The 12,550-nt window shown below is 38.5% G+C and overlaps 3 protein-coding genes across 3 annotated transcripts; all 3 read right to left on the bottom strand.

The window, feature by feature from the left end:
- Window positions 1–3,943: 3,943 nt before the first annotated feature.
- On the bottom strand, window positions 3,944–6,207 carry LOC141697252 (NADP-dependent malic enzyme-like). Its single transcript, XM_074501540.1, has 7 exons — window positions 6,181–6,207; window positions 5,770–5,862; window positions 5,565–5,684; window positions 4,663–4,716; window positions 4,501–4,591; window positions 4,182–4,310; window positions 3,944–4,100 (listed from the first exon to the last, which is right to left on the bottom strand). Exons 1-7 carry the CDS (start codon window positions 6,205–6,207, stop codon window positions 4,012–4,014), a joined length of 603 nt encoding a protein of 200 aa, XP_074357641.1. The 3' UTR covers window positions 3,944–4,011.
- Window positions 6,208–6,517: 310 nt separating this feature from the next.
- Window positions 6,518–11,142, bottom strand: LOC141697243 (serine/threonine-protein phosphatase PP1 isozyme 4-like). The gene is made up of 4 exons (XM_074501528.1): window positions 11,041–11,142; window positions 10,260–10,302; window positions 6,782–7,353; window positions 6,518–6,706 (listed from the first exon to the last, which is right to left on the bottom strand). Exons 1-4 carry the CDS (start codon window positions 11,140–11,142, stop codon window positions 6,518–6,520), a joined length of 906 nt encoding a protein of 301 aa, XP_074357629.1.
- A 556-nt stretch (window positions 11,143–11,698) lies between these two features.
- On the bottom strand, window positions 11,699–12,550 carry LOC141697234 (uncharacterized). Its single transcript, XM_074501517.1, has 2 exons — window positions 12,215–12,550; window positions 11,699–12,106 (listed from the first exon to the last, which is right to left on the bottom strand). The coding sequence occupies exons 1-2, from the start codon at window positions 12,548–12,550 to the stop codon at window positions 11,699–11,701; spliced, it is 744 nt and encodes a 247-aa protein (XP_074357618.1).

Here is a 12,550-nt window from a genome sequence, read left to right as displayed (position 1 = left end):
ATTCATCAAGGTTGGGCTTGCGGGACTGGGTCAGTCATGACTGGTAGTGTGCAGGACTAGTACTTCTAGGAGCTGTGTGGAGTTAGGAGTCCCGGACTAGTCTTTCCAGGAGCTGTATGGAGTTAGGAGTCTCGGACTAGTCCTTTCAGGAGCTGTATGGAGTTAGGAGTCCCGGACTAGTCCTTCCGGGAGCTGTATGGAGTTAGGAGTCCCGGACTAGTCCTTCCAGGAGCTGTATGGAGTTAGGAGTCCGGGACTAGTCCTTCCAGGAGTTATATAGAGTTAGGAGTCCGGGGTCAGGCCCTGCAGGAGCTATATGTCTTATCATGTGCCCCCCACTCCCTTATGCAGATTTTCTGGATGGGGGAGTAAATTTGCGCTTGTTTGAAGAATATGAGCTTTTGATTGTTGTGTTTAGAAGAATTTGTGCTTTTCTTGCCCCCAGTCCGCATTGCGCTGAATTCGGCGAATCAGGACTAAAGTGGTTGTCTTTAGAAGGAGTTAAGCTTTTCTTGCCTCCCAGTCCGGATAGCGCTCAGTTCGGGGAATCAGGACTAAGGTGGTTGTCTTTAGAAGGAGTTGAGCTTTTCATGCCCCCCAGTCCGGATTGCGTTGAGTTTGGCGAATCAGGACTAAAGTGGTTGTCTTTAGAAGGAGTTGAGCTTTTCTTTCCCCCAGTCCGGATTGCGCTGAATTCGGCGAATCAGGACTAAAGTGGTTGTCTTTGGAAGGAGTTGAGCTTTTCTTGCCCCGCAGTCCGGATTGCACTGAGTTCGGCGAATCAGGACTAAAGTGGTTGTCTTTAGAAGGAATTGAGCTTTTATTGCCCCCCAGTCCGGATTGTGTTGAGCGAAGTAGTCCGGACTTGGAAGTTGAAACGGTTTTGGGGATTTCCCCCCCCCCCAATGATTTGAATTGTTACAGTTGTCTTTTTTCAAAAGACGTGTTGTAATAATGACTCTTCATTAATCACCGTGTGTGATGTGTGGTCAGGATGGCGCCACGTGGCGTGGCCTTTCAGTTTTTCACTATGCCTATAAAAGGAGGCCCTGCCTTCTTTCTTTATTTTTTACTTTTCTTCAACTTCTCTCTTCGCTTTCTTTTCTTTTTGAAGGTTTCCCGAAGTTCGTCACAGAGTTCTTGAAAGTTCACGGTTGTTGATCGATCGTCTTCAATCTCTCCGTAATCTCTAATTTGTAAGCTTTCTTATTTGATTTTCTTTCTTTTTGCTTTGTATCTGCTTCGATATTGTGTTGTTTAAATGGATTATGTTTTTTGTATCTTTTGCTTGGTTGTTTTGTTGTGTTTGTTATTTTGTTTGATGAATAATTGTGTTTGTATCACTGTATGTATATGTGTTTTTGGCATATTTCGGTGTTTTGATTTTGGTTGATAGTGTTTCTGGAAGTAGGGTTTTCTGTTTAGGTCCGGACTGGCGTATTTTTGTTATTATTGTGGGCTTTGTGTCCGGAGTAATAGGTTTGGTTTATGGGTTTGTAGTCCAGAGTGTTTACTATGTTTTAGGTATTTGTTTTGACTTTTGAGCTTGTGTCTCCGGATTGTTTGCTTTTGACTTTAAATAAAATTGAACATAGGATAGTCCGGATCATGTAGCTTTCAAGATAAATAAACTGTAGGGATTTAGACTAACTTTTATCACTTGTTTTAGGTTTATGGTCCGGACTAAAGCTCGTGTCAAGGCATATATAACTTGCTATCCGGGGTCGTCTGGTTCAAATTTGGAGTCTTCCAGTGATTCTGAGCGGGTTGAGATGGGGAAGAAGGCTTTCACCTCGGATTCTGAAGCTATAACCAAACTTTCTATAGCTAAGATTTCTTTTAGAAAGGTACCTTGTAGTCCAGAGGGTTTGTGCGTTGAGACCCCGGGTTACTTCATCACGAAGAGTGATGAGATAGATAACAGCTTTTACTACATGAGTACTAGGTCCGTGTACGCTAGACAGCCAAACACGGGTCCGGGGCCTTACAATAAAGAAGAACTCGATAGGAAGTTTTCGGATAGTATAGTGGCCAAGGTACACTATGAACTGAAGGATGAGTACGCTGTTTTAGATCATGCCGCACAGGACTCGTCAGTCCGGGCTGCTTTTCAGTTGGACCCCCGAGTCGAGTGGGGTGGTCAGAGCCGGATGAGCGGATTTATCATAGGTCAGTTGTTGGCTTTATTCCGATTTGGTTGGAGCATCTCCGGTCCGGCACTACAAGAAAAAAGTCCATAGACATCGCTTTTTGACCGATGTCTATGCTGTTTTCCAACTGATGTTGATGTCGGTGATGTCTATTCTAGACATCGGTGAATACCCGATGTCTATACTCGATTAGACATCGATTTTAGTTAAAAAACAGATGTCTATGTGTTGATTATTTACATAAAATCCTATAAATAAATTAATTAATAACTAAATTATACCTAATTAAACATGTTAAACATATCATGAGCTATCTTTTTTGTCACAAAAACATCGATTTTCATGAAAAACACTGATGTCTATGTGATGATTTTTTACAAAAAATGCTATAACAAAATTATTTAATAACTAAATTACAACTATTAAAACATATTAAACATATATTGAGCTATGTTTTTTGTCACAAAAACATCGATAATTTTGACAGAGGTGATGTAAAATGACATATTAAACATCTGTTTCTTTAATGAAAGGTGATGTCTAATTTAGCGTATAGACATCAGTGTTTTCTAAAATGAAGTGATGTTTATGTATCATTTAGACTTGAACATGTTAGTCTTCAACATCAGTTGTTTGCCTAAAACTGATGTACATTGTGTTTTTTGACATCAGTTTTGTTTGGTTAAAAGTGATGTTTATAATGTTACTTGACATCAGTTTTATCTTAAACAAAGTGATTTCTATGTTTCATTTAGACTTGAACCTGGATTTCTTTGACATCGGTTTTTTACCTTAAAGTGATGTATATTATCTTTTTTGACATCAGCTTTTCTGAATTGAAAGTGATGTGTAAGAAGTTTATAGACCAAATTGTGTAAAGTTTTACATCACTAATTGTGTAATTATTGTCTGAGAACGTCAACCAAAATAGTAAAACATATGATCTAAAATCTAAACTATTACATTCTCGCTTCTAAACATATGCAGCACGGAAGGTTGATAAAAGTTGGGGTTACTGCTGCCTAATTGAAGTTGGTGAAATCCTTGATAGCTTTGGGAGGAAGAATCGACATCTGGTATTTCTTGTTTACACCAGAGCCTTTGGTGATCAGCGTACGGGTAGTGCATAGTAATTGGAGACTTCGTTTGCTGGAATGCGATAGTAGGCCAGTTAGTATGGTGGGAACCATAGCAGCAATGTCATACGCTTCTGCTGCTTCTTCCTGAGTGCCTATTAAATAGTCATGGTGAAAACTGAATGAGATTGCGAGAGAGTATTCTTAATTAGACCACACACACATTCTCCCTAATATAAATGCATTTCTGATAAGCATGATTCAATCAGTACAGGGGATAAGAACTAAAGGATTATTATTCATGGAGCTCTAAACGATTGAAAGAATGCAACACACATGTAAAATTTCTTATTACAAAATATTCTCCCTGTTTATGCAACAACTTTTTAAATTCCAACAGTCTCCTCCTTAAAGAACACATATCTTAACTTACTACTTTGAGCAAAGAAAAGCACACGTTGTTCTGCTAAGAAAGGTCTTTATTACTGAATATTCTCTCCATTTACACCTTTTTAAATTCCTAAAGTTTCCTCATTAAACAACACATATATCAGCTTACTCTTTTGAGCAAAGGAACAATACAGATAGACAAAAAAAAGGCAAACTGCACCCGTTCTTTTGCTCAGGAAGGTCTTCTACAAATTCTTGCTTCCACGAACTAACATCCATTGATTATTCCAAATTCACAAACAGAAGCTCCCTTAACACAGAGGAAAACCAAACATCATGATCACGAGGAACTTTATTAGTTATAAGAGGCTAAGAGCCATAGGTTAATTGACAGTTCACCGGTAAATGCGATAGTTGGGACTATACATGCAGCTTTCAGCAAACTTGACCAGATCTTCTGGTCGAGGAAGACGTGTTGCCAGGCCTGTGAGACATCAAATTTGTTATGTTTTAGGATGGCAAATAGATGGATAATAGATAAATCTATGATACAAAAGATACTAACCAAGATCATATGCTTTAGCAGCAACTTTAGCTGCAATGTTAGCGGATATTGTTCTGATATTAGAAAATGGTGGGAATGTCATTCCCTTATCATAGTGTTCATGTGTTACTTGACAGGCCAAAGCTTCAGCTGTTTAAAAAAATTCACAGATAATAAGCTTTTACGCACTCAGCTGACATAGTATGCGTCTAGTTATCAAACAATTATGGTTCATACTTAGCAATTTATAGTTCAGTAGTCAGCATTATTAATAGGAAGAATTATGGTATATTTAGAACATGTAATTCCATGGTCCTATAAATGGAGTGTCAGTACTTACAAGCTGCAAGAAGCATTTCATCGTGCATGCGGATTGCACCAGACATAACCAAACCAAGTCCAAGTCCAGGAAAGATATATGCGTTATTTTCCTTTAAAACAAAGAGAACCCAAACATCTCACTCTTCTGTGTACAAGAACAGTTGAATTGATATTTCCCTACCTTCGAGTCCACGGGCCAGATCTTCTGACGTGTCTCTTCCAAATGAATTTTTGTCTACAAGAATTTATCGAAATAAACAATGTATTCAATGCGATTACTAATTTCAGACACTAAATCTTGGGATATGCTATAAGCAGCCATAGAGCTACAGTTGGGCACTGAATAAGAACATGAACGGTAAGAAAGGTTCAACACCGAGATGCATTGAACCTTGTTAGAGATGCTAAAACCGCGTTCTTCTGGAATGGTAAAACCCAACTCTGGAATGGTAAGTTAAGTTGCACATTCGTTAAGGAAGCTTAAACCGTGCGTATTCTACACCCTAATTCTGAAACAGTGAACCCCATATGAGCCATTGTCATTATATATAAAAAAACTGATATTTTCAGTTTATTGAACCTCATTTATATGTGTGTTCATGGTTCTACTGGTTCTCATTTATTTATTGGTTCTCACTTGATCAAAACCCACCTTTTTAAATATTTTGCCTTTTCTGTGAGTTAGCAAATCAGGGCTCTAAAATCATTTTTAAGATTATTATCTTGAATCAGATTAGATTTAAGGAAAAGATAAGAAAACTAGATATAAGTAATTATAAAGAGGCCTAAGCGACAGATGTGTTAAAAAACAACAGTCAGCAAGACTGTTGTTTAACAACAGTCTTTTGTGTGCTCACTATAAAATTTTAATAACCATCTTTTGTCTTGTTCTATTTACAAGTTATATTGCAACTTCTCTTCATTCTTTAACAACCAATTTACTGAATCTTCACATAAGATAGATAAGGAAGCTTTGCATTAACAACCATGCTAGATTAGCCAAACCTAAAGTCTACTAAAACTAATTTACACGTATGCAAGTAGACAAATAATTTGAAGGGCAGGGGCGAACCCACAACATACCAAAACTTTCATTACTTGTCGATCCCATCCTTTAAGAGAATCAAGATACTGGAACTTCTCATCTTTCCTGTTGATTACTGCCAAGCACCAATGTGCTTCTTTATGGATAGGGACAAATATCTGAAATTAATAATGATGATAAGAAATATTGTCAGCATCCCAACTATAATAGGGTAACAATAATTAACACACACACACAAATTACTTTTTCACATTCAATGAGACTGTATCCCAACTTCCTTTGAGTAGTCCATCTTCTGACTGATTTATAATCATAGCCACTTCCCCCACCTATCAACTGAGATCACATATAAAAAAATTTATCAAAACAAATAGGACGCGTAGAGCAGAAAGAAAGATCCAACACCAAAAGAAAAATATATCAGTCAACTCTAGCAGGAACCTTAATTAAATAGGAAATAAAACAAGTAATATTTATATAGGAATAAATTAATAGTTATTATATAAAGAAGTAGCAATACTGCAATCAAGTCAAAAAACTATGATAATTTTGGCAGCATGACACCAACATAGCCGTCTAAAACTTAAGGCTAACTGACTTTTACTAATTGTTGACGTTTGAAACACTAGGACAGGGGACTATATGTGTAAATACAATAGTCAGAATTCCATCTCTTCTCATTCGGATGATGGTTCTTGAAGAAAGACCCTTTATATAAATATAAAGAAGCAAAGCAAACACTACAAGAAGTGACAAATAAACTAAGTTAATAATAGTAGCAGGTCTTGCCAATTGTGGTAGTTGCAATACATTGAAGTTCAAATCATACTTAATAATCTAACTTATTTTATAGTTTAAGATATGAATAGTACTTCTTTATAAGTTTAAAAGGTGAACTAGTCTAACCAACAAGGTCTAAACTACCACAAACCTGCTAATGGCAAATTGGCAATATACCCAGAAAGGAAAGGCAAGAAAAAGTATATACCAGTTACATTTTTGTGGACATTAAAAAATTATTCTTTTTTTCAGTTGGCTTCAGTACTTGGAAAGAGCACATCAAATTTCCATCAACGCCCATCATTGCACCAGCATTGTCAAATTCACCGCAATAGTTGAGAGCGGAAAATATGGTAACAAGCTGTCTTTCAGCAAAAAATTCATAACCATCCTCCACAACCTGCACAAGCATAACGTCAAGTCATCAACTCCGGTGCAAATTAATTGTTGAAAAAGAGAAAATTATTGGTTTTACCTGATGAGCACGATAAACAAGGTCCAAGTCATGCTTCGCTAAGAACTCTGACATCTTATCAGGGCCAAAGGTGAATGATACTCCTCTATCATTCAATCCCCATCCCTTGACATCATTACTGGGATCTGACCGAAGTAAATCACAGAGCAAACCTGTGTCAGGTATAGCAGTTGGACGTGGCAGGTTTTTGATCTGATCCAAATTGTTAAGATCAGGGGACAGACCACTATACATGCACAATATCTTATCATCAACAACAGCAGCCACAGGAAGACAGTTGAAACAGTCAGTAAAGGTTTTCCATAGTTTAACATTGAATCGGCGCTTACATTCATCATAAAATATATATATTCTATTGATAGAGGCGCATTCATGGTTTCCCCTAAGAAGAAAAAAGTTATCCGAATACTTAATTTTATAAGCAAGCAAGAGCCATATCGTTTCTAAACTTTGTTTTCCACGGTCCACATAATCCCCTAAAAACAGATAATTTGATTGAGGAGGAAAGCCACCATATTCAAAGAGTCGTAACAAATCACTATACTGCCCATGGATGTCACCTGAAATGCAAACGAGTGTACATTATATATTTTCAGCAAGCACAAATCTTAGTATTAAGTGAACCATAGCAGTCTTGTGTAGCAGAAAATTTAAAAAAATATAAACAAAAAAGCCAGACATTGAAGTGTAAAGTGTAAATAGCTTCACCTTTTATCCAAATCAAAGGTACAAGCCTTAAATTGCACACATTACATATAACATTTTTACAGTTGTTGCTACAATTCAATTTGATGTTGTAGAGCTAAATCAAGAGATGAAATCTATAACAAGCACCAAGCACCAAATTAAAACATTTAAAACCTAATCATATCCGTAATAAAATAATAGATCAACATTTATAACGAGCAAAATAAGATAAACAACACTAAATCAAATCACAAATCACAACTAAAGCAAAAAAAATGAGGATTGAAGTTAAAAAATACCATGTAATCAGTAGAGATGAAAGGATCGTTAACTTTACACAATTTACAAAAATAAAAAAAAATACAAATACAAATGAACAACCAAAAACACCCAAATTACCTAAAGCTCTAAATCTTTTTCTCAGATTAGGTCCTGTATATAACAAGAAGAAAAGTATTAGCAACAAGTTTAGACACTAAATTAATAAAAAAAAATAAGGGTTTCGAATTAGAAAAAACCCCAAATTACAAAATTAGGGTTTTGAATTCAAAAATCCTCAACTTTTAAAACTGGTCTTCATGCAGAGAAGACCAGTTCGATTCAAGTAGATACAACACTTACCGAAGTAGAGAGGTTAACTGAAAGAGGCTTAACGGAGAGATTGGGAGCGGAGAGAGGTTCAAAGAGAGAGAGAGAGGTTCCAGAGACAGGTTCGAGACAGAGAGGTTCGAGAGAGAGAGAGAGGTTCGAGAGAGAGGGGGAGGTCCGAGAGAGAGAGGGAGGTTCGAGAGAGTGAGAGAGACTGTTTTTTAGTTTTTAGTTTTGATTTTTTAGTTTTTTGTTTTGATTTTGTATCTGAAGATTAATTTGGGGGAACCAAAATTTGGTTAAGGGGGGAGAATTTTGGGATTGGGGGGGGGGGAATTTAGAACTAAAACTGAATGAAAATTTGACTAAGGGGGGAAAGAAAAGGTGGGCGTGAAATTATTTTTTTTTAGTGAATTTTAGACATCAGTTTAATTATAACCGATGTCTACAAAGAACAAAGACATCACAAAAACACGGGGTGATGTCAATATTTCTTTTAACATCAGTGGCAAAGTTAACCGATGTCTAATGTGTGATGTCTATTGACATTATTCTTGTAGTGCGGGTGGAATCCGCACTAGCACTTGTTCCTTAAGCATTTGTGTAAGTATGTGTATAAGATTTCTCCGATGCAGATTACGCCGAAAGGTATAACATGGATGAGCTGGTTTATTGCTTCCTGCAACCAGTTCAAAGTTCAGTTGACTTTCAAGTTATGGCATCATATCTTCCACTTGGTCCGGTCTAGCCAGATGCCTTTGTATGAGCTTCGGTTCCGGGCTTCGGAGTGGGGTTATGGTGGCTCTTATAGGCCCGTAATTCAACAGTCCTCTTTAAAGCACTGGAATGGGGAGTTGATTATGCTTAAGGATTTAGATTTGCATTTCCTTCCCCATGTGGATGCTGAGGGAGTTCAAACTCGGTTCTGCAGGGATGTTCTCTGGGGAGAAGCTATCCGGATGATTTTTGCCTTTTGTGAATGTCTGGGTTTTCAGATGACCCGTGACACTTTCATGATTCACTGGACTATGTAGAAAAGGCTTTGTAGGTTCCAGAGCTGGTAAGGGGAAAGGCTAGGAAGTTGAAGGTCCGGATGCAGGAAGTCCGGAGTTGGAAGTTAAAGTTGCTCGCTTCATGGCTGAAATTCCTTCGGAGGTTGATTGAAAGAAGATGAACCTGGCCGGGTTCGATGCTACTATGAAGGAATGTTCCCGGGTCTGGGGTCAGGTACATTGTCTTCATGTTCTTTTTTCTTCTGTTCATTTGCCTTAGAATAGTTTTCTAAGTAATCTATTTTCTGCAGCTTGGTGGCTATATGGTTGGATCTGCTTCTCTGGTCTATAATGAGCTTAAGGATGCCCGGGCTGCTATTGCTGATAAGGACACTGAGATTGGTCAGCTCCGGGATCAGATCATTGTTAAGGATACTTCTCTGTCCGGACTGAACAAGCACCTTACTGATGTCACTACACGGGCTGAAAATGCTGAGAAGGAGGTTTTTGATCTTAAGTCTGAACTAGCTGAGCTCCTGAGGCAGATGTCCGCTGTGAGGCCGGAAACTGAAGTCATTGACGAGTTCAAGAGTTCCGAGGAATATGATAAGGCCATGGCCAATGCTGGTGCTCCGGAGATTGCTCGTTGCTGGTTGGTTGCAGAAAGACATATTAAGACCGATCTGGAGGCCAACTGGGACAGTTTTGTTAACGAGTTTATCAAGGCGAAGGAAGATATAGAGCTTGGATTGGGTGAGCCGGAGTCATTCGATGGCCCTTGCCCCAGCTTCCTTCCTCATAATGCTCCGGAGTCTTGATTTGTTCTGACCTGTAACTTTGATTTTGCCTTAAGACTTTTGACACTTTGCCATTTGTAATATTCGAACTTGGCTCCAGACTTATTCTGATCTGGATACTATTTTAATATTTGCTTTTATTGTCGTTATTTTGCTTTGCTATTGTAGTTTGTTTTTGCCTTAGAAAATTTTTTCTAAGTTGTAGTTTGCGCTAGTCCTGACTGATAGTTTTCCCGGACTAGTGGTTAGGTTTTTTACTTAGAAGATTAGTTCTAAGTAAAAATGGTTGCACTAGTCCTGACTAATAGCTTGTCCGGACTAGTGGTGGCTTTTTAGTTAGAAAATTAATTCTAAGTGCAAATGGTTGCTCTAGTCCTGACTAATAGTTTGTCCGGACTAGTAGTTGCTTTGTAGTAGGAAAATTAACTTTAAGTAAAAATGGTTGCACTAGTCCTAACTAATATCTTGTCCGGACTAGTGGTGGATTTTTAGTTAGAAAATTAATCCCGAGTAAAAATGGTTGCACTAGTCCTGACTAATAGCTTGTCCGGACTAGTGGTGGCTTTTTAGGTAGAAAATTAATTCTAAGTACAAATGGTTGCTCTAGTCCTGACTAATAGCTTGTCCGGACTAGTGGTTGCTTTTTAGCTAGAAAATTAATTCTAAGTAAAAATGGTTGAACTAGTCCTGACTAATAGCTTGTCCGGAGTAGTGGTTGCTTTTTAGTTAGAAAATTAATTCAAAGTAGAAATGGTTGCACTAGTCCTGACTAATATCTTGTCCGGACTAGTGGTTAGCTATGATAAATGTTCAGAGGAAATGCTTTTCATTAATCAATCATACAAAATATAAGGAGAAATAAATTGGTTGCTTGCCATATTGGCTAAAAGATTTTGGTTGCTTTGTTTGTTCTCCTACTGGTAGAATTTTCTTAGCCTTAGTCCATGCCAAGTATTTGAGACTTCTGAGCCATCCATGTTCAGGAGTTTGTAGGTTCCTGGCCTCAGGACTTCTTTGACCTTGTATGGTCCTTCCCATTGGGGCATTAGCTTTCCCGTGTTTGTGGGATCTGATACTTCCGTGTCCCGTAGTACTAAGTCTCCAACTTGGAAGTTTTTGATTTGGACTTCTTACTGAAGTGCTCTCTTATTTTCTCCTTGTATTTTTTCATCCTCTTTACGGCTTGGTCCCGGACCTCATCAATTAGCTTCATGTTTGTTCTGAGTCCTTCTGCATTTGCTTCTTCTTCAAAGTTTATTGCTCTGTGAGAAGGAGATCCCACTTCAATAGGAAGCATTGCTTCTGTGCCATAAGCTAGTTTGAATGGAGTTTCTCATGTGCTTGTCCTGGGGCTTGTCCTGTAGGATCATAGTACGCTTGGTAGTTCTTCTGGCCATTTGCTTTTGCTTTCTTTGGGTCTCTTTTCAATACCCCGGAGCAGGATTCTGTTAGTAACTTCTACTTGGTCGTTTCCTTGGGGATATGCTACTGATGACTTCTTGTGCTTGATTCCACGCTCCTGAATGTAGGACTCGAACTCTGATCCTATGAATTAGGGCCCATTGTCTGATACTAGGACTCGTGGTATTCCGAACCTCATCAAAATATTGTCCATAAACTTTATACAGTTTTGCTGATTGATTGTTCTCATTGCTTTCGCTTCAACCTGTTTGGTCATGTAGTCAATTGAGACTAACAAGTACCTGAGATCTCCTTTGGTCCGGGGAAAGGGTCCCATGATGTCAATATCCCAGACAGTGAAGAGGATAAGTGATAGGACCGAGGAGGGTAGGATTGGGCTGATCCGGGACACATTGTTGAAGAGTTGGCATTCCTTGCATTTTTTTCACGAACTATATTGCATCCTGATGAATAGTTAGCCAGTAGTAGCCTTGTCTTATGATCTTATGAGCTAGGGCCTTTGCGGACATATGATCTCCGCATATCCCTTCATGCACTTCGGCCAAACAGTACTTTGCTTCTTCCGGGCCAACACATTTCAGGATAGGAGATGAGAAAGTCTTGCGGTAGAGTAATCCTTTTTCGAGGAAGAACTTGGTTGCTTTTGCTTTTAACCTTTGGGCTTTTCCTTTATCCTCAGGGAGTTCTCCTTTCTCCAAGTAGTTGATGAAGGGAGTCATCCAGTTCTGGTTGCTTTCGATCTCCAAGATTTCTCCGGATTCAATAGATGGTTTGAGGAGTTCTTCGAACCGGACTAATTTGGATAAAATATCTGCTTCTTCATTTTCTTCTCGACATATCTGAAGGACTTGATGGTTTGTTATTAAGGCTAAGTAACTTTGAACCAGTGCTTAGTACTTCGCCAGAGTAGGGTCCTTTGCTATATATTCTCCATTTGTTTGCTTGACCACTATTTGGGAGTCGCTGTAGATTTTTAAGTCCTGAAACCTCAGGGTCCTGGAGAGCTTTAGTCCTGCAATTAACGCCTCATATTCTGCCTGATTGTTTGTTGCGGGGAAGCCAAAAGATATGGCTGTTTGAATTGTGAATCCTTCAGGACTTTTGAGTATGAGTCTGGCTCCCGACCTTTCGCTTGTTGAAGAACCATCTACTTTCAAGGTCCAGGATCCCGAACTTGCATCTTTTTCTGGCTTCGGATCCATGTTCATTGGTTCAAGCTCTTCTTCTGGGAAGTTGCATTCGATTATAAAATCTGCAAGTGCTTGAGCTTTAATGGAAGTCAT

This window comes from Apium graveolens, chromosome 2 (assembly GCF_009905375.1).
Source record: "Apium graveolens cultivar Ventura chromosome 2, ASM990537v1, whole genome shotgun sequence".
NCBI lineage: Eukaryota > Viridiplantae > Streptophyta > Magnoliopsida > Apiales > Apiaceae > Apium > Apium graveolens.
This window is presented reverse-complemented; position numbering and strand designations above follow the sequence as displayed.